The sequence below is a fragment of the Macrotis lagotis genome, chromosome 1 (assembly GCF_037893015.1).
Source record: "Macrotis lagotis isolate mMagLag1 chromosome 1, bilby.v1.9.chrom.fasta, whole genome shotgun sequence".
NCBI lineage: Eukaryota > Metazoa > Chordata > Mammalia > Peramelemorphia > Peramelidae > Macrotis > Macrotis lagotis.
This window is the reverse complement of record NC_133658.1, coordinates 101,277,209-101,300,163: the sequence shown is the minus strand read 5'-3', so window position 1 is coordinate 101,300,163 and position 22,955 is coordinate 101,277,209. Positions and strand designations below refer to the sequence as shown.

General features: G+C 35.2%; 1 protein-coding gene across 1 annotated transcript in view; it reads left to right on the top strand.

The window, feature by feature from the left end:
- The window catches only part of FSHR (follicle stimulating hormone receptor), a gene marked incomplete at its 5' end in the record, with an annotated part of 112,563 nt that overhangs the window by 49,877 nt on the left and 39,731 nt on the right, over positions 1-22,955 (top strand). The window contains 2 exons of the mRNA XM_074223893.1: positions 17,561-17,638; positions 22,801-22,869. Of these exons, the coding sequence (XP_074079994.1) occupies positions 17,561-17,638; positions 22,801-22,869 (147 nt within the window). The remainder of the gene's footprint in view (positions 1-17,560; positions 17,639-22,800; positions 22,870-22,955) is intronic.

The following is a 22,955-nucleotide window of genomic DNA, read 5'->3' as shown; positions in this document are numbered from 1 at the left end:
AGATAAAGAATAACATTCATACTGGATTGGGTATAGAAAACTATATTACCCTCCATGGAAGTAGGAGAAGGCAGGGATAAGGGATTGGAGAGGGAGATCTGATAGAAAGGAGAGTGGATTAAGGAGACAAGAAGAGAGAAGATTAAGGGAGGTAAACTAAGTAATCAGAAGCAGAAAAAACTTTTGAAGGGAAATAAAATAGAAGCAAATACACAGGAACCCAAAATGGTAATAGGAATAAGATGAGCTCACCCATAAAAACAAAACTGGGGTAGAAAACAGAATTCAACAATATGTTGTTTACAAGAAATATAGTTGAAACAGAGAGACACACAAAGAATAAGAATAAGAAGTTGGAGTAGGAACTATTGTGCTTCAGACTGTTTTAATAAAAGGCAAGAGTAGTAATAATAATCTCAGACAAAGCAAAAGCAAAAATATTCCTAATTAAGAGACAATAAGGAAAACTAAAAGATACCACACACAATGAATTAATATCAATATTAAACAAAAATGCCCCAAATGATAATATCATCCAAATTCTTAAATGTTAAATGGGTATCATGAGAAAATAAGCAAGAAAACTTTCCCCTCTCAGAATTAGGTGCATCTAATGGTAAAATAAATTAAAAAGTTGAAAGGATGAAGAGAAATTTAGATAATTAGATTTGAAAGAGCTCTCTAGAAATTGAATAGAAAAATCCTTTCTCTTGGAAATAGAAAGGAGTGCGGTTTCCCTCATCTGTAAATGGAACTTTCACAAAAATTTACCATGCATTAAGGCATTAAAAAATAAATATAGAAGCAAGAATATAAAATGCACCATTTCAGACCATAATAGAACATAATGAAAATTATATTCAATAAAGGGTCATGGAAAATTGATTAAAATTATTTGGAAACTAAATCCTAAAGAATAAATGGGTAAAAGAACAAATTATAAAAACAATAACTTCATTAAAAGAATGACAGCAATGATATAATACAGCAAAATTTGTGGGAAGTAGCCAAAACAATAATTGAGTGGAAATGTATATTTCTAAATGATGATAGCAATAAAATAGTGTAAAAGAAGATCACTTAATTGAATTTCTCAAAAAAAGAAAAAAACAAATTTAATATCTCCAATTTAAATATCAAATTGTAAATTCTGACAAAGGAGAAATTAATAAAATTAAAAGTAAGAAAACCATTGAATAAGTAAATAAGATAGGAAGAGGATAATTTTTATTTAAAAAAAAATCCAATGAAATATAAATAAATAAATAATGAATGAATGAATGATTGAATAAATTCATTAATTTAATTCAGAGAAGAAATTACTGGTAAATTCATCATTAATGAAGAGAAAAATTAAGGCAAATATTAGGTTGATCTGATAATCTATGTAAATAGATGAGTTATAAAAATATAGATTACCAGAAGAGGAAATGGAAAACTTAAATAACTGAATCTTAAAAAAAAGAAATTGAACAAGTCCCAAATGAGTTCCCTAAAAACAATTCCCAGGACCATATGAATTAACTAGTGATTTCTATCAAATATTTAAAGAACAATTAATTCCAATACTATATAAACAATTTGAAAACAACAATGAGGAAGTCCTACCAAATTCCCTTTATGACAGAAATATGATATTGATACCTAAGCCAGGAAGAACAAAAATAGAGAAACAGAGTAAATGAATTTTGATGAAAAGTTTTTAAATAAAATTCTAGCAAGGAGATTACAAAAATACAATGCATTATGACCAGGTAGGAATTGTATCAGTAACACAGGACTTGTTTAGTATTAGAAAGACTATCAGGATAAATGACAAAAACAGAAAAACAACAAAAATTGTTTTGATTCTATCAATAGATGGAGAAAAAGCTCTTAATAATATATAACACTTACTCCTATGAAAAATACAATAGAAGGAAAAGGAACAAATGGAGTTTTCCTTAAAATAAGTAGTATCTAAGAACAAAAGGTACATTATCTGTAATGGGGGATAAACTAGATGCTTTCCCAGTAAGATCAAGGGGAAATCAAAGGAGTATATTATCATGGCTATTAGTCAATATTGCATTGGAAATGGTAACCATAAGACAAGAAAAAAGAAAGTTAAGGAACAAAATTAAGCAGAAAGGAAACAAGACTATTATTCTTTGGAGATGAAATGATGCTATAGTTGAAGAGTCAATTAAAAAAACAGCTGAAATAATTAACAACTTTAGTAAAGTTTTATGTTATCAAATAAACCTACATAAATCATCATCATTCATACATATATATTACCAACAAATCCAGAAGCAAGAGATAGAAAGAGAAATTCTATTTTAAATAATGACAGACAATATAAAATATGATGAATTCTACCTCCAGAGACAAAATCAGGAATTATATGAACACAATAACAAAATACTTTTCATACAAATAAACAATGATCTGGGAGCAGCTAGGTGACACACTAGTTAGAGCATTGGCCCTGGTGTTGGGAGGACCTGAGCTCAAATTTGGCCTCAGACATTCAATTATTATTTAGCTGTGTGACTCTGAGCACCTAAGCCCACTGCCTTGTCAAAAAAATAATAATAATAATAAAGAATGATCTATACAAAACTGGGAGAACATGACACATAATATCAACAATATTGTAATATGATCAGCTGTGAATGACTTTGCCATGCTGATCAAAACAATGATCCAATATAATTCCAAAGGACCCAAGATGAAGAATGCTATATACTTCCAGAGAAAGAACTGATAAAATCTGAGTGCAAACTGAGGCAGATTTTTCCCATTTTTCCCTGCTTTTTTACAAAATAGTTAATATAGAAACATCCTTGTGATATTGAATATGTATAATTGATATCAACATTTGTCACCTTAATGACTCAGGAGTGAGAGCAAGAGAATGCCAGTGATTTTTTAAAAAATAAATGTTAAAAATAAATTAATAGGGGCAGCTAGGTAGCACAGTGGATAAAGCACAGGCCCTGGAGTCAGGGATACCTGGGTTCAAATCCAGTCTCAGACAACTGATAATTACCTAGCTGTGTGGCCTTGGGCAAGCCACTTAACCCCATTTGCCTTGCAAAAAAACTCTAAAAATAAATCAATTAATTAATTAATTAATTTGAAAGAAAAAATTAATCAGATATTCTGCAGCCTCACATTCATCAAAAAGAAAATAAGAGGGAGAAATGGTTCTTAGAATTAGGAAAAGAGAAACTCTAAATACCTTTTAAAAATTACTCTAAAATTCTAGAGTGACAGAAACCACACAAAGATAGAGTAAAATAATTTTCCATGCAAAGACAACTTAGTAGGATGGTCGGAGAGGTCTCTTGTTCTAGGTTGAGAGAGGAGTGCAGTGCAGCCACACAGTCCATGCCAGTGCAGACCATTCCCCAGAAATCTAGAACAGTCAACAGGGCAACTGAATCAGTGTCAGCAGTGGCAGTTTCCAGACCTCTAAGCCCATGGACACCAAAGATAGCTTAAAGGTCAGCAGGAAATGTCTGTCACATTGGGGTTGGGAATAGAGCCCAATCAACCATAACCCTGGCCCCAGCAAACCAGGAACAGGCTTTGTGAGTCACAGAATCAGCAGTGGCAGCAGTTGCTTCCAGAGTTCTTAGCCCACAGACAGTAAAGGGTTATCTCTTTGCTCACCCTGAGGCAGGACTGTTGCTTTACTCTACTCTGATCTGGATCAAAGGGCCAGGAAGAGGAGAAGGAGGAGCACACCAGAGCTTACTGCCACAGGGGACCAAGGATCCTCCTCACAGTTTCAGGGCAGAAAAGAGAGTTTGTTGTCATTCACAGACCAAAGAATAGCCAAGGAGAGGAAGAAACACCTCTCCTTGGATGATTTCATTTTGAAAGAACAGAAAACTTGCAGGTTCCTAAAAGTATCTCTGAAAATAACTGCGCAAACCCCCAAAAGCTTGGGACCATCTAACCTAGAAATAGAGTCCTACTTTAACAAAGAGTAAAAATCAAGTCACAGGTTGGGAAAATAAGCAAATAGGAAAAAAAAGCTATGAACATAAAAATTTACTATGGTGAAAAGAAAAATCAGAACACACACACTGAGAAGGAGACAACAAAGTCAAAGCTCCTACTTTCAAAGCCTCCCCCACAAAAAAATGAATTGCTCTCAGGTCATAGAACTCAAAAAGTTATTTTTAAAATCAAATAAGAGGCTGGGGCAGCTAGGTGGCTCAGTGGATAGAGCACCAGCCCTGGAGTCAGGAGTACCTGAGTTCAAATCCTGCCTCAGACACTTAATAATTACCTAGCTGTGTGGCCTTGGGCAAGCCCCTTAACCCCAACTGCCTTGCAAAAACTAAAAAAAAAAAATCAAATAAGAGGTCAAGGAAAAATAAGGGAGGTAGAGGAAGAGAAATGAGAGTGATGCAAGAAAATTATGAAAAATGAGTCAGAAACTTGATAAAAATACTGAAGAAAATAACATTTAAAAAACCATAGAGGGACAAATGGTTTAAGGAATCCAAAAAGTCAAAGAGGAAAAGAATGTCTAAAAAAGGAGAATTGGACAAATGGGGAAAAGAAGAACAAAAATTCACTGAAGAAAAAGCTCTTTAAAAAGTAGAAAAAGGAGAAACAAAAGTCCCTTGAAGAAAATAATTCCTTAAAACTTAAAACTGATGTGAATACTTCCTAGTACAACTCTTCCCAAAATATCATTTAACAAAGCTTCTAAACAGACCATAAAACAACGAACTCACAAAAAAGAAACCCAAAATGAAACAAATTCTCAACTAAAGATATTATGTAGGAACTTCAGAAAAGTTCAGTAGGTAAAAGGGCAGTTTAGTCCAGTGTAAAAGGAAGAGCTAGGTAGTCTCTTAGGCACAGTGCAGCTTAAGTCCAGGTTCACAAATCCAGTAGGTATAGCGGACCAGCAACAAAGGTCCCAACCAGAGCTCAGAAAGCAAAGTTTAAGGCAAAGAACACTTGTGCAGCTTGGCTATCCTAAGGCAGGGAACAAATCAGGAACATTTGAGATGCCAGAGCAGTAATTCAGGGACCAGAAACCTAGTACTATACCCCATGTCCTAGAAGCAGAGCTCAACTATCAAAATGAGCAAAAAAAAAAAGAGCACTAACTATAGCTAGTCACTCTTTTGATAAGGATAATAAAAATACCATCTCAGAAGAGGAAAGCAGTGGCAAAATGCCTCAAAGGAGGCTATGAATTAATCTCAAATCCAAAAAGGCCTCTTAGAAGAGTTCAAAAAGGATTTTTTAAAAAGAGAGGAAGAAGAAAAATGGAGAAAAGAAAGGAGAGAACTAAGAAAATTGACAGAAGAAATCAGCTCCTTTAAAAGTAAAATTGAGGGTTGCTAGGTGGCACAGAGCACCAGCCCTGGAGTCAGGAGTACCTGAGTACCTGAGTACCTACAGGCCTCAGACACTTAATAATTACCTAGCCGTGTGGCCTTGGGCAAGGCACTTAACCCCATTTGCCTTGCAAAAATCTAAAAGAAAAAAAAAAAGTAAAACTGACCAAATGATAAAGCAAAACTATCACCTTTAAAAATAAAAATGGTCAAGTGGAAAAGGAATATAACTCATCAAAAAGTAAAATTAACAAACAGGAAAAGGAGAACAATTCATCTAAAAGTAAGATTAACCATCTAGAAGAGGAAACACAAAGTTAACTGAAGATTATAAACCCTAAAATTAAGAATTGGACAAATGAAAACTAATGACTCTATGAGATACCAAGATTCTAGTAAATAAAGCCAAAGGCTAAAAAAAAAAAAAAATAGAAGAAAATGCAAAGTACCTAAAATAGATCTAGGAGAGTTAGTTTACTAATTATTGGTCTATCTGAAAACCATGATCAGAAAAGAACCTGGACAATATCTGTCAGTAAATTAGCATGGAAGACAGTCCTAATATCCTAGAAACAAGAAGATAAAACAGTCTTCAAGAGAATCCATTGAACACCCCCAGAAAGGGATCCCATGGAAAATTATTGTCAAATTTTTAAATTCTCAGCTAAATAGTCAGCTAATTCTGACTCAATAAGCATTCAGAAAGAAATACAGTCAAGACTGCAGTCAAGTTTCAGCTTGAACATTAAAGAATCAGAAGGTATGAAGTAGGTATTCTGAATACCAAAGGACTTTGGGTTACAATTAATAATCAACTCCTCTGCAGTATTCTTTTACTAGAGGACTTTCAAACTTACCTGAAAAAGATCAGAATGGAACAGAAAAACTGTTCTTCAAACACAAGACTCAAGAGATACATAAAAAGAAAATATTAGTCAATCATATTGAAATATATATATATATATATGTATATATATACATATATATATATTTTCTATGTAGGAACATGTGTGTAATGTTCCTACATAGAAAAATAATACCTGTAACTCTTAAGACTTGTATTTCTCTTAGAATAGCTAAAAGACATGTACTTAGAGAGTCTGGGTATAGATTGATCTTAGAAGTAATGATGCTTTAGCAAATACTTTCTATTGGGACAGTTGGAAGGAGTATGCTTAGAGGCTGTGGGTATAAATGGATCATGAAGTGATTTTGGTTTACATAATATTTTAGTTCATGAGGGTTGTATTTCTGTAGGCATAGTTGGAGAAAGGGTACTTGGAAATGTATGAATATAATTTCATGATGTTTATGGCTCTTGAGAATTGCTTATTCTAATAGGACAGTTAAGGGGAGTGTACTTGGACAAAGGATGTGGGCATGAAGTGATTTTGAGTAATTATATTTATAAATAAATCAGTCATTCAGTTCTTGAGAATTGTACTTCTATCAGGACAGATAAAAGGAGTATACCTTAACAGAGGTTGTGAATACCAGACATGTATAAAACAATTAAGGCATAAAAAGAAAGATTATACTTGAAGAAGGCAAGGTAATAAAGGAGAAATAACACCACAAGAGGCAAAAAATATCTATTATAGAAGAGGGAAAGAAAGGAGTGTGTGAACATTTAATAAATCTTACTCTCAATAGACTTGACCCAAAGAAGGAACAACAGATTCACAATTGAGTTTAGAAATTTGTCCTACCCTACAAGAAAGTGGAGGGGTAGAGAAAAGAAAGGGGAAGAAAGCACTCATAAAAAGGAGGGGAAAGTGAAAGTAAAGTTAAATCTGAAATTAGTTAAAGTAAGTTTTTTAAAAAGTAAAAGAGGAAAGGAAGAAGTAAAAGGGCTGATAAAAGGGAAGGTTGAAACAAAGTTATCTTTAGTCATATGAAAATTGCTCTAAAACTTATTGATTGCAGAAATGTAAATTACAAAATTTATGAGGTGTCATCTCATACCTCCAGTGATCAAAGTTGGAGGGGATGTGGGAAAACTGAAACACTAAGGCATTTTTGGTGAAGTTGTGAACTGATCCAACCTTTCAGGAGAGCAATTTGAAATTATGCCCAAAGGGCAATAAAAATGTGCACACCCTTTGATCCAGTGATACCACTACTAGGTCTGTATTCTTAAGAGATCATAAAAAAGGATAAAACTCCCTGATGAACAAAAATATTCTTAGCAGTTCTTTTTGTAGTGGCAAAGAATTGGAAATTGAGGGAGTGTCCATCAATTGAGGAATGGTTGAACAAATTGTGGTATATGTATGTGATGGAACACTTTAGTTCTATGAGAAATCATGAGGGACAGAATTTCAGAAAAACCTGAAAAGACTTGCATAAATTGATGCTGAGTGATGGGTTGATGATTAATTGTGATTGGCTTGTTCATTTCAGCAGTACAATAATCAAAGACAATTTTAAAACACTTGTGATGGAAAATACCATGCATATCCAGAAAAGGAACTGTGGACTTTAAATGAAGACCAAAGTTTGTTACCTTCAGCTTTTAAAAGTTGTCATTTTTTCATTCCAATGTTTTCTTTCTTCCATATTGATCTGATTCTTCTCTCACCCCATTATCAATATGGATCTATGTTTAGTATAACTGTAGAGCCCATATCAGATTGCTTTCTGTCAGGGAAAGGGGGAAGGAAAGGAAAAGAGGGAGAAAAATATAAACCTCAAAACCTTTAAAAAATGATTAGTAAAAACTATTGTTGCAAGCAGTTGGAAAAATAAATAAAATATACTTTAATTTAAAAATAAGGGAGGGTTGATAAAGAAGCAACAGTCAAAAGCAAAACATTGGTGAAGAGGTATTTTTTTTGTTTGTCCTTTATTTTCAAAGAAGGCCATGACTTCAGGGAGGTGGTACCATGACAAGCACATGAACTGAATTTGAGAGAAGGGTTGCTATGCTGTCACCAGTCTCACTTTCTTCTCCAGAGTCATCTGAGTTCAATAGCCTGAATTCAAGGGCACTGGATGTGAGGCAATCAGGTCTAAGTGAGTTGCCCAAGGTCACACAGTTAATTAGTGTCAGGTGACTGAGGCTGGATTTGAACTCTGGTCCTCCTGACTCCAAGGCCAGTGCTCTATCCACTGCACCACATGGCTGCCCCTGAAGAAGGATAAGATAAAAGGAAAGACAAAAATAGAAACAGAGGGAAGACAGGATGGAGGGAAATTCAAAGATAGTCATCATAACTGTAAATGTGAATGGGATGAATTCTTCCATAAAAAAGGAAGCAAATAGAGTTGATTAAAAACCAAAATTATATAATTAATTGTTTACAAGAAATACATTTGAAGCAGAAAAATACACACCAGATAAAGGTGAAAGACTAGAACAGACAAAACAAAAACAAAAATAGATCTAATTAAATGGATAAGAGAGGAAATTACATCTTCTTAAAAGGTATCATAGGCACTGAAGTAATATCTATATTAAACATATCTGCATCAAGTGGTATAGCACCTAAATTCTTAGAAGAGAAAGTAAAGGAGTTACAGGGAGACAGACAACAAAACTATAATAGTGGTGGACCTCGACTTTCCTCTCTCAGAATTAGATAAATCTTAATACAAAATATACAAGATGGAAGTTAACAAGGTAATTAGAATTTTAGAAAAGTTAGATATGATAAGTCACTGGAGAAAACTGGATAGGATACAAAGGAATATACCTAGTACATGGCACTTACACAAAAATTGACTAAATATTAGGGCATAAAATCCTCACAATCAAATGAAGAAAGGCAGAAATATTAAATATATTCTTTTTAGATCACAATGAAATAAAAATGCATATAATAAAGGGACATGGAAAGATAAACTAGAACTTAATTAGAAAATAAATATCCTAATTTTAAGGAATGAGTAGATCAAACAAAACATCCTAGAATTTATGAACAATTTCATCTAAGAGAATGAAAATGATGAGATGTCATACCAAAACCTCTGGGATATAGCCAAAGCAATCATTAAGGGAAATTTTTTTTATTTCTAAATGCCTTCATCAATAAATTAAAGAAAAAGGGGATCAAATTGGTCAAGCAACTAAAAAAACCTAGAAAAAAGAACAATTTAAGAATACCCAATTAAGTGCCAAATTAGAAATTCTGAAAATCAAAGGGAAATTAATAAAATTGAAAGCAAGAAAACTATTGAACCAATAAATAAAACTAATATTTGGTTTTATAAAAATAAAATAAATAAATTTAGGTAAATCTGTTTTAAAAGAGAAGAAAACCAAAATTACAGTCTCAGAAATGAAAATGGTGAACTCAACATCAATGAGGAGGAAATTAAAGTAATAATTTGGAGCTATTTTGCCCAACTACATGCTAACAAATCTGACAACATAAGCAAAATGTATGAATACTTACAAAGATATAAATTGTCAGATTAACAGAAGAAATATCCCAATTTCTAAAAAAGAAATTGAAGAAGCCATTAAGAAACTTCCTATCAAAAATCTCCAGGTTCAGATGGATATACAAGAAAATTCTACCAAACATTTAAAGAGCAATTAATTCCAATTCTGTATAAACTATTTGATAAATATACGTGAAGGAGTTCTGCCAGATTCCTTTTATGACACTAACCTAAACTAGGAAGAACCAAAACAGACAAAAAAAATATAGACAGTCTTTTTTAACAAAGAGATTACAGCAAGTTATTACAAGGATACGATCAGATAAGTTTTAAACCAGATATGTAGGGATATGTTAGATAAATAATCAGTGTAATTTACCATATCAATAGCAAAACTAACAGAAATCATATAATTATCTCAATAGATTCTTTTTAAAAAAGTCTTTGACAAAATACAATACCTATTCCTATTAAAAACACTAAATAGCAGAACATGTGTGACCAGGGTATGTTTACTGCTGCTCCCAAGACTGCTGATGCTAGGCTGTTGCTACTCTGGTGGAGAGACCTAGACCAGTCTAGAGACAAGATCAGAGAGACCTCCCCACTCACTCCTTTACTCTCACTTCTTCCAGCTCCCTCCACCACTATCATACTTAATATGTTCAAGTTTGATGGGATGATGGGTCTGGCCATCTTCATTTCAGACTTCCAGAACTGCAAGAGTAAGGAAGTGGAGATCAAAAAATTAAACAAAGAACTGGTTGATATCTAATCAAAATTGAAAGATGATAAGACCCTTGGTGGGTACAGAAAGAAGAAGTAAATCTGCATGTTGCTATTCATCTTCCTCTCGGGCAATGATATGGATTTTGGCTATATGGAAGCAGTGAGCTGGCTGCACACCAATCGCAACACAAAAAAAGTAGATTGGCTATTTTTTCATCTCTGTCCAGCTGAACTTCAACAACAAGCTGATCTGCTTGATCAATAATGCTATCAAGATCGGGGCAGCTAGGTGGTGCAGTGGATAGAGCACCGGCCCTGGAGTCAGAGTTCAAATCCAGCCTCAGACACTTAATAATTATCTAGCTGTGTGGCCTTGGGCAAGCCACTTAACCCCATTGCCTTGCAAAAACTTTTTTAAAAAAAGAATGAGCAGGGAAGCTAAAAAAAACCACTTTGGTTCACTTTCTAGAACATTGGGGAGTAGAGAAAGGACTTTTCATGTGGAGGGACCTTTGAATCCCTCAGTTGACTATCCTGTCTCTTCTGAGGTAGTCCTGACCATGGGGGCAGGGTAGGGGAAGCCTTGTAGGACGGTAGCCTGCTGCTTCTCTCACAAGTTTGTGCCAGGGCATGGCAGGAGGAATAGGAGGATAAAGCAGCTGAAGATGACAAGGTTAAATTGAAAAGGAATTGCTGATGGGGGTGGGGAGTTGGAAGAGGCATCTTTGCACAGTGTACCTGGCACACCACCTCCACAGAAACTTGGAAAATGCACCAGACTAATTTCTGATTGAGGAGATCAAAAAAGAACCATTTTTTCTATCCCAGAGCAGTTTAGGGAATAGGAAGAAGGGTCTATGGATGCTCAAGAGGGACCTGGCCATAAGGGTCAAGGCAGGAAAACACGTCTGACCTACATCTGGGAGCAGGGACAGTGCATTCTGATCTCTCTATCACTCATTACCTTGGGCCAGGGCTGGGAGGAGCAGTCTAGGTCATAAAAGAGAAGGGCTGGAGCTGTGTACTGAGCAGGGAACAGGTTCCAAACACTCAGTGTGTGGTTTTAATCCTATGTACAAAAGGGGGACTGAGTTTTAGTCTTTAGCCAAGTGCCTAAACCTACAATGCAATAATCCAGGGCAGAAGTCCCAGACCAAAGGGGAGTCAAGCTGTTTAGTCATGCTGAACCTGCAGAGCCTGCCAGAGGCTTAGAGTGACCAAAACCAGCAGCACTCTGAGAAAATTCAACCATGCACTAACCAACAGACCAGACCTGGATCAGGAACTCAGATTTGGAAAGCAGTGAATAGACCTTTCCTATATCACATCAGTCTTAGAACACCAAAAACATACAGATTCCTAGTCAGAGCTGTGAAAGCAGGACATACAGAATAGAAACTCATACTATACATTCCCCCCAGAGGTGAATAGAGCCTGACTAACATCAAATCTAATATTAGGAAGGAAGCTTAAAGAAGAGCAAACAAAGAAAGAATCTGACCATAAAGAGTTACCACAGGGACAGCTAAGTGGATATAGCACCATCCCTGGAGTCAGGAGGACCCAAGTTCAAATCTGACCTCAGACATTTAATAATTACCTAGCTGTGTGACCTTGTGTGTTAGATGATACAATGATTTACAGCACCAGCCCTGGAGTCAGGAGGACCTGAGTTCAAATCTAATCTCAAACACTCAATAATTATTATGTGACCTTGGGCAAGTCACTTAATGCCATTGTCTTGCAAAAAAAGAGTTACTGAAGTGACAAGAAAGCTCAAGTCACAAACTCTAAAGGAAACAATGTCTTGAAAACATTGTCAAACAAAACCTCAAAGAAAAGTGTAAAAAAAGTAAAATGTAAAACAAGTCCAACAAGAAGTCCTAGAAGAGTTAAAGAGAGAGATTAAAACCAAAGAAGAGTAATAGAGGGGAAAATGGGAAAAGAAATGAGAGCAATGCAAGAAAGTGATTATAATTAGCAACTTGATAAAAGAGGAACAAAACCACTGAAGAAAATAGCTCCTTGAAAATTTAGATTAACCCAATAAAAACTAAAAGCTTCATAAGACATCAAGAAATAATAAAAATCAAAATACTGAAAATAATATTAGAAAATGTGAAGTATATACTAGGTAAAATAATTGACCTGGAATAAAGAAGAGGAAGGAAAATTTCAGAATCATTGGGCTACTTGAAAACCATGAAAAATGAACTTGTTCAAGAAATAATAGAGGAAAACTGCTCAGATATTTTAGAACCAAAGGACCGAATAGAAATAAAAAGAATTCATTTGTCATCTCCAAGATGAAAAATCCCATAATATTATATCCCAAATCCAGAGCTCCTGGGAGGAGAAAATAATAAAAATAGCCAGAAAGAAGGAATTTAAGTACTGTGGAGTCATGGTTAGGATCATGCAAGATTTAGCATCTAGCATTATATAGAAACAGAGAATTTGGAATATATACATTGTAGTCCTCCACATTGCAAAGGATCTGAACTTTTAGGCAAGAATAACCTGCTGAACAAAAATAAGAATTTCCAGGGATAAAACAGATCTTTAATTAGATAAAGGATTTCCAAGCATTCCTGATGAAAAGATGGAATGGAAATGTGATCCTAAAACAGATCTCTAGAGAAACATTAAAAAGGAAAAGGGAATGCTCTAGGATAGTGGGGAAGGCAGAGGAAGAATGGAGAAATTATCTCACATAAATGGGCCATGTGCAAAAAAGAGTTTATACAATGGAGTGGGGAGAAAGGGTAACAGGCAATATCTGAACCATCATACCTGAACCACCTGTCAGCTGAACTGGTACAATGGGGGAAGAATACATATACATAGACAATTGGGCAAAAAAATTCATCTGACCCAATGAAGTAGAAAGGAGAGGGCTTAAAAGAGAAAGGTTAGGTATGTGCATTTGTGTGTGTTTGTGTGTGTGTGTGTGTGTGTGTGTGTGTGTGCACACATGCATGGCAAACTTAATTATGAATAACATAAACTTAATCATAAAATAAGATGGATTAGAAATTTTAAAAATATTAGATGATATAGGAATAAATGGAATTTTTCTTAAAATGATGACCAATATCTATCTAAAACTATTAGCAAACATTATTTGAAATGGGGACAAACTAGCAACATTTCCGAAGAGGTCACACATTTACAAGTTGAAATAAGGATGTGCATTATCACCATTTAATTCAATATTGTATTAGAAATGTTAGTTTTAGCAATAAGAAAAGAAAAAGAAATTGAAGGAATTAGAATAAGCATTGAGGAAACAAAATTCCCATTCTTTGCAGATGATATCATGGAATATTTAGAGAACCTTAGAAAACCAAACAAAACTATTTTTTAAAAAAAATGTATTTATTTAAGACAATGATGGTAAGTAACTTGTCCAGGGTCACACAGCTAGGGAATTATTAAATGTCTGAGGTTGGATTTGAACTCAGGCCCTCCTGACTCCATGGCAGGTGATCCATCTACTGTGCCACCTAATTGATCCCTTAAACTAAAAAAAAAACTATTGAAACAAATTAACAACTTTAGCAAAAGAGCGGAATGTGAAATAAACCCATGTAAATCAGCATTTCTCAAGATTACAGAAAGAGAAATTCCATTTAAAGTAACAATAAACAACATAAAAGACCTTGGAATCTATCTGCCAAGACAAACCTAGAAATTATATGAAAATAATTACAAAACACTATTCATACAAATAAAATCAAATCTAAACAATTGGAAAAATCTCAATTGCTCATGGTTAGGTCAAGCTAATAAATAAAAATGTCAATTCTCCTTAAATTACTTATTCAGTGTCATGCCAATCAAATCACCAAAAAATTATTTTATAGAACTAAGAAAAATAATAGCAAAATTCACTTGGAGGAACAAAAGGTTAAGGATTTCTAGGAATTAAGGAAAAAAATACAAGGGAAAGAGATCTAGCCATACCAGATTTAAAATCATATTATAAAGCAGCAATCATCAAAACTGTCTAGTATTAACTAAGAAATAGATAAGTGGATCCATGGAATTAAGGGAAAAAACATACAAACAAAAGAGATCTAGCCATGCCAAATTATAAAGTAGAAATCATCAAATAGAAGCTAATGACTTTATAAGAAATCAAGAAACAATCTAATAAAATCAAATGAATGAAAAAATAGAAAACTATGAAATATATCATTGGAAAAGCAACTGACCTGGAAAAATAGATCCAGTAGCAATCATTTGAAAATTATTGAACTACCTGAAAACCATGATTAAAAAAAAGAGTCTATACATAATCTTTCACAAAATTTTCAAGGAAACTGCCTTGAGATTCTAAAACAAAAAGTAAATCAGAAATTGAAAGAGTTCACTAATTAGCTCCTGAAATAGATCCTAAAATGAAAAACACCTGGAAATATTTTAGCCAAATTCCAGAGTTCCCAGGTCAAGGAAAAAATGTTGCAAGCAATCATAAAGAAACATATCAGGATCACACAAAATTTAGCAACTTCTGTACTAAAGGATCCTAGGGTTTGAAATCTGATATTCCAGAAGTCAAAAGACTTGGATTATACTGAAGAATCAAATACCCAGCAAATTCGAGAATACTCTTTCAGGAGAAAAGGTGGGCATTCAATGAAATAAGGACTTGCAAATTTTCCTGAAGAAAAGACCAGAGCTCAATAGAAAATCTGACCTTCAAATATGAGACTCAAGTGAAGCATAAAAAAGTTAAATAGGAAAGGAAATCATAAAGAACTTAATGATGTTGAACTATTCATATTCCTGCATGGGAAGATGATAATGATAACTTTTTAAAAGTTTCTCATTATCAGGGTAGTTAGGAGTATATATATAGACATAGAGCACAGGAACAAGTTGACTATGAAGGGATGATCTCCAAAAAAATTATTAAGGGGTAATGAAGGAATATCCTGGGAAAAAAGGAAAGGGGGAGGTAGAATGGAGTATGTCACGTAAAAAAAGGCAAGATAAAGTTTTTACAGTGAAGTGGGAGAGTGGGAAAGTAAAGGGGACTGAATAAACCTTAGTCTCATCAGAACTGACTCAGAGAGGAAATAACATATACATTGAATTGGCTATAGAAATTTCTTGCCCTACAGGAAAGTAGAAGGGGAAGGGGATAAGAGAAAAGGGTGGAAGAATGGAAAAGAGCAAATTGGGGGGAGGGCTTAATCAGAGGCAGAACATTATTTGAAGAGGGATGAAAGGAAAGAAAATATTTGGGGGTGATGGGATAGAATGGAGGGAAATACAGTTAGCAATAGTAACGGTGAAAAAAAATTGAAGCAAGTTTTTCTGAGAAAGGCTTCATTTCTTAAACATAGAGAACTGAGTCAAATTCATAAAAATAAGATTCCTTCCCCAACTGATAAAGAATTAAAATATATGAACAGGCTTTTCAATGAGGTTATCAGTTCTATCTATATTAAAAATATTATAACTCAGTATAAAATGAAAAATGCAAATTAAAACAATTGAGGTACTATTTTATACCTATTATATTGGCTAATAGGACAGAAAAGAAAGATGACAAATGTTGGAGGGCATGTATGCAAAATGAGACATTAATGTATTGTTGGTGGAGTTGTGAACTGATTCGATCATCTGTAAAGTGATTTGGAATTTTGCCCAAAGAGTTATAAAACCATGTCTACCCTTTGTCCTAGCAATACCATTACTAGGTCTGTATTTCCAAAGAAATGAAAAATAAAAGGAGAGGAACCTATATGTACAAGGATTTTTATAGCAGTTCTTTTCTGGTGGCAAGGAATTGAAAATTGAGGTGATACCCATCAATTGGAGAAAGACTGATCAGTGGTATATTACTATGAAGGAATGCTATTCTGCTATAAGAAATGATGGGAAGGATATTCTCAGAAAATCATGGAAATATTTACATGAGCTGATGTAAAGTGAAATGTACTGTGTAAAAAGTCATACTTTAGGATGATCAACTATGAATGACTTAGCTTTTTCAGCAATACAATGACCCAAGGCAACTCTGAAGGACTTATGATGAAGAATGCTATCTATTCCCAGAGAAAGAGCTAATAGTGTATGAATACAGATTGAAGCAAACATTTTTAAAACTTTATTTTCCTTGACATTTCATTTTTTTGAGGTGGGGAGGAGTTCTATGTTTTCTTTCACAATATGACTGTCATGGAACTGTTTTATATGACTACATATTTATAACCTATATAAAATTGCATACTTTCCTAATAGCAGGGATGGAAGAAAGATAATTTAGAACTCAAAGTTTTAAAAATGAATGTTAACTGTTTTTATACGTAACTGGGGAATTATAAAAAACCAAATAAATAATTTTAAAAAAATTAAAAAGGGGAAAAAACCAATTCAAAGATAGTTGAACAAGAGAGGAAAAAGAAGAAAATAAATCTAAAAAGCAGAAAAAAGAATGGACGTGGTTTGGGATGAAAATCTAGACTAAAAATTAAAGTAGGGAATTGTAAATAGTGGAATCCCCAATGAGAACGAAAAGTTGAGGCCTGGCTCGAAGTCAGAGACCAGATCAAGAACAGGATCACTATGACAAGAGAAGTCAAAAGACAATCAAGAACTAGAAACTAAATGGGCCAATGATTTGCCAGATTTTGCCTGATCCCTGGCAAAGGTCTTTTTTTTTCCTAGCAGCCTGCTCTTCTAACTTCTTAAAGGGGGCCAATGCTGCCAGATGGCAGGAAGCACAAGCACATTTGCCAGACTACAGAGACCAGCTGTGGAGATGGCAATGATAAACTCTTGCTCACTAGAAAAAACTTTATATGGGGAAATCAACTGTGAACATTCTCAAATGGCAGTGATATGAGATCTCTGCAACTTTATATGGATGAGAAGAAGTAACCCTACAGATAAATTGCAAGCTGTCATGTCCAAAAGTTCCATTCATTCTCCTGTACTGCAGCTGTGTGATTAAAAAATGAACATGACCTCAGACCAAAGGATGCAATATCTTTTTTACCAGATTATCCTGAGAATGGTAAATAACATCTACAGTCAAAAGCATCTGAAATTTTTCCTTTTTTCCTTTTTTTTTTTAGAGACATTCAAGATAACATCAATATCCGGACGATTGAAAGAAATTCTTTTGCAGGACTAAGTTCTGAAAGTATAATCCTGTAAGTTTTTAAAAAATCAACTATCACATGTATTTTAATACCATAGTCTCTTCGCAATAATAAATGCATCTTTCTGATTTGTAACTTTGGCATCCAGCCATTGAAATTATTTTCTTGCTCTATGCATCTCCCTCATTTCCCATCTTTACATATCAGAATCACAACATGGAGTCATATTAATAATTTATAATTCTGTGGCATAATTCAAGTATTTAAAATTGCTCTTTGAATGATGGTCTCCTGTGATGCAACATCTGTTGCAAAGACAGAATAACTCATATATCCATAACACCAGCCATTGCAAGGAAAGATGCTCGTGATCTAGATAGGAAAATTGGGAGAAAGGCTGGTCTGGAAAGATAGGGCAATACGTTCACACAATAATGCAGGCCAGCTATAGTTGGGCCCTCTTGCTCTGAACAAAAGAGACTTCCATTCACGGAACAATCATATTTTTGAAGGAGCTGTCTCCATTCTGTAAATTATTATTTAAAAATGCCTTGTCTTTTCTATGGTGTCAATAGCAAGTTGACTACTAATCCACTATGCTAGGGGCCAGATCTGTAAATATCTTACTCCTTATGGATCCCTCAGGGCCGTGGAGCAGCTGCAACCAAAACAGTCTGTACAGTCCTTGGAATCTATGAAAGAAAAAGGCTCACCTAGGAGATCAGTGAGGAATAAGAAGGTTGCCTAAAAGTGTGTGATCAGAGCTTGGAGTTTGCAATTATACTAGTGAGGAAATTATGTTCTAACTCAGTTTTAAAATCCAATGTTCTAATGACTTTTTTAAAAAATCAATAACATAGAACAAGGCTGTAAGTAGTAGGTTTTAATCTGAACTATTGCAGTTGATCTCTCTGTTTCCCACCTTCTGAACTGCCTAATCTATTTCCTCAATTGAGAAATTATTATTCATAAAACATAGAACTGAATGTATCTAAAATCTTCAATAGCTCTCTATTACTTCAAGAAAAAATAAGTACAGGCTTCTCAGTTTGGCATTTAAATCCTTCCTGATGTGTCTCAGCTTTTTAAATTTTTATGATATCCTTCAAACCCTCTCTTGTACCTGCTTACAGTTCCCTAAATTCCACATTTCATCATAGAAACATGTCTTTGAGCAAGCAATGAATACCTAAATTCAAATTTGTCCTCAGATGCTCATTAGCTGTGTAATCCTGCTCAAATCACTTAAATTCTGTCTACCTAAATTTCCTCAACTTCTCATTCAAAATCTTTTCTCTCTTCACTGCCAAACTGGTTACCACCTTTTCTATAGTCTTTGAATTTTCTATAGTCTTTGAATTTCCCCATCCATCCTGTTGTAAGTAATCTCTCCAAAATCTTCATAGCTCTTTTGACAAGACCTCTCCTTTAGTCTCATCCCATTTAAATTTTAATTATAATTTATTTGTGCACCTAATCCTATTCCTCCTCTTGGATTATAATTTCCTTGAAGGGAGTTGAATCAGTTTCTATCATCCCTAAAACCTTTCTTTTTCTTAAAGTTATTTGCTGTGTTGTTACCCTTTGACAAGACCAGCCTGGCCACATATATGCGCAGAGTGCTTTTTATGCTTTTTGTCCCAGCTTAAAAAGACAGGAAACTATAGCCCACCATAGCTCTGCTGTGGGTCTGGACATGAACTTCCAAGAGTCAGTTTGGGTAGAAAAACATACCCAAATGCGAAAGGTTGGGAAGTGAAAATCTACCAACTTTATTTTTGGAAACTCAGCCTTTTTATAGCAAAAACTTATCTCAGGAATGACTGCTTAAAGGAGACCCAGTTTCACACTTTCCTGCGTAAATTTACAATATTGGTTCTTAGAAATCTGCATACTTCTCTATCAGAAAAACCTTTTACAACCACCTCCTGAGCCACAGATTATCCCAGGTCAGGGTTCATTGGTGACCCAACGGATCCATACAATGAGCAATAATCCATGCATATCTTTGATGGAAAAAGTCACCAAGTATATGTGACTATCACTCCCAGGGGCTGGCCCTCTACAGGAAACTAATGAGAGTTTAAAAACTAGAAGGAAAGGATTCTTTCCCTCCATCATAGTAGGTGATCCTGTATAGGAAAAGGTGAAGATTAACCCACAGCATCCCAAGAAATTCTGAGTTAAATGGCTTAAGGCCTCCTAGGAACAGATTCTAGGGACTGGAAAAAATACCCAGGGAATTTTCCTAGCAGATTGATCTCACTTTCAGATCACCACCACAACTGAAAGATATCCTATGGCAAGTTTTCCAGCAAAGCAATCTTATCTTGAGTGAATTTAGGCATTTTAAAAAACCCTACCCGATGGGTCAGTGACAAGCCATTGGCTTGTTGTAGGCCACTAATTCAGTCTCCTGAGCCATAAAGTGCTCCCTGGTTGAAACTTTGTTAGGTCATAGAGGTATATTTTAGCAAGTTAGGGCTTTTCTGCTCTACTGATTTGAGAGAGCTAATGACTAATTTACACTCTAGGGAATATCTGGCTTCCTTTGGAGCAGTAAACTGGCTAATTTGCCAGAATGTCTTAGAAAGTTAAGTTGCACCCTGCTTCTGATTTTTCCATCTTTAGGAGGGAAAGAGTCATACTGATAAACTCAATAATTTACTTTCAAAATGTTTAAAGATTTCTTTAAAAATCTTAGTTAATGAGTTTCTTTTTAGGTTCAACTTACCTTCACCTTGGGTGATCAAGATCAAAGGATAATCAATTTAGAACCAGAAAGGGCCTGAATAGGTCATCTTATCTAACTCTTTTACTTGACAGATGAAGAAATTGAGGCCAAGGGAGGTGAAATGATTTGCCCAAGGTCACATATATAGTACCTGGTGGTATAAGAATATTAACTCAGTTTCTCTGATTCCAAATCTAATCATATTTCCACTATTCCACACGAACTCTGATGAACATAGAATATTTTGGATTAGAAATGATCTTTAGAAATCTAGTCCAAGCCCTTCATTTTACAGAGGAAAGAACCAAAGCCTAGTAAAAAGAAAAGATATGTGATGAGCAATAAGTAACTCCCATTCCAATTCAGTTAGAAGCATTGTGATATAATGTGAAAAGCCCTATATGACATGACCTAAGCCTCAGTTTCCTCATCTGGGTATGACATGGTATCCTCTGTCTCTACTCTTTCAGGGTCTGACCTATTAGATCTCCCTCTATACCTTGAGGGAGTTGGGGGATTTTAATTTTTATGGCTTGAGCCAGCATTAGCCAAGTTCCCCTACTAATGACTAGGACCCCAATCAGATAATTTTTAAGAACTATTTACTTCCAAATATGTATTAATAGTAGACATATACACCTTAAGGCAAAATCTTCCCCTATAGTCCTCATTTTCTGGGAGATGGGAGTGAATCCCATTTGAAACCTAACTCAGATCCTGCATAGAATTGATCCTATCAAATTTATTCCCAAAGGCAAGCTGTCATTCTTCTTCTGGGTTGGATTCCCAAATTTCATTCCAAATCATTGCTCCCCTTCTTCAGGGTATTGGTGAAGGTTTGACTAAAACAATCAGGCTAGATTACTGGATTTCTGGATTCTTGTGTCTCATATTCCCAATCTCTAAAACTTCCTAGGTTGGAGACTCTACTCTCTGAAACCAGAACAGAAAAAATGGAGAAAAATCCAAGTTTTGTTATTTGTTTTTGGTTGGGGGGGGGAGGGTAGTAATAAGGGGATACTTATAGCCTGAGGAAAGAAAGTTCTCATGATTCTTCATCTTAATTGATGGGTCTTACCAGACCCTCTGAAGAAGGTGCAATCTCCTTTTCCAAAAATGGTCAGCACTACCTCAGACCCATTTGAAGACCACGGTTCTAAGTATATATCTAATGCATCAAGATTCCTCCCAACATGGCAGATTAACTGGAAACAGTTGCAGAATGTCCAAGCATGCTCCAGGCAACACAATTTTCCTAGGAAAAACTCTCTAAAGTCTTCCTGGTGAAGATGCTTTTTGAGGAAACTAATGGAGGTTGTACATGGAACAGACCCTCATAAAATAAGAAGAATGGATTAGCAGTTCTATAGGGTCTCATTCAGCATTGAACCTAAGATTGTTTCTACCACAGCATGGTATCTCTCTTAATTGGCCCAGAAGAGGGAATTCCTTGATTTTCAACTATTCTTTTTCTTTTCTATTTTTTTGTAGGGGAAGCAATTGGGGTTAAGTGATTTGCTGAGGGTCACATTGATTTTCAGAATTTCTGACTGCTCAGTTTCCTAGGTAGAAGGCAGTTCCTTGAAAACAAATGTGCTTCTTGAGGGTCATCCTTTAGATGAGTTTAATTTGTTGACCAATAAAGTTTGATTGTGACAAGGAACTGATGATTTATCAAGGGGATCAGGGTTGAAACAAAGAGGATATCTAGGTTAATCTATATCCTATTTCCAGACCATTTTCTGATTATCCTAGATAAAGAGAGATGGGGTAAAGGTGGCCCAGACACCCTTAGTCACCCTTGCCTCCAAAGTTCAAGGCTCATCTTGTTAGTGCAGTCAGTGTCTTCCTACTTCTCTTCACCCTCCTCCTAAACCCCCACCCCTCACTTCACCCTATTCTGTAAATTGATTTCACTTCTTTTCTTGGTTTAACCCAGAATTTTCACCTCAGACTCCCAATAAAACTCACAGGGGTGAGTTCTTTAGCTGAGAACTGGGGTGGGGGTGAAAAGAAAGAGGGGGAACTTGTAGCTTGTCTGACAGTTTAATTAAATTATTCCTTCTTTTCACCAGAGATAGGCCTGTTGCCTAGCTTTATCATGGTTGAGAGGAATGAGGCAGTAAGGAAAAAATGGAAGCAAAATAATTTTGCTTCATCTCCTCAATGCTCTAAGCCAATAGCTATATGATGTAAGCGCCACAGTACTGACAAGGATGTCTCCCAGCACCCCACATGGCAGGCACACCCTCTGCATGTATAATACAATAGAGCCAGAACAACAGTGCCCACCACCTTAGGAATGCCATCTGCTCTCCCGATGCTGCCGCACCTGAGGGCATCTTTTTATTTATGCCTCTAATTGCAGCCGTCTGATCTTGCCCCTGATGCTTCCAAGTCTGAAGCCTTTGTCTCACTTGAAAGGTCTGTGAATAGGAGGAATACCATTATTGGTTTTTAAATGCTTACTTTATTGCAGATGGCTGAATAAGAATGGGATTCAAGAGATAGAGAACCAGGCATTCAATGGAACCCAACTGGATGAGCTGTAAGTAGGTTTACCTGGTCTTCCAGAACACTTACAAGGATATGGTTCTTCAGGCAATACTATTTATTGGTATTTATCTGATCCTC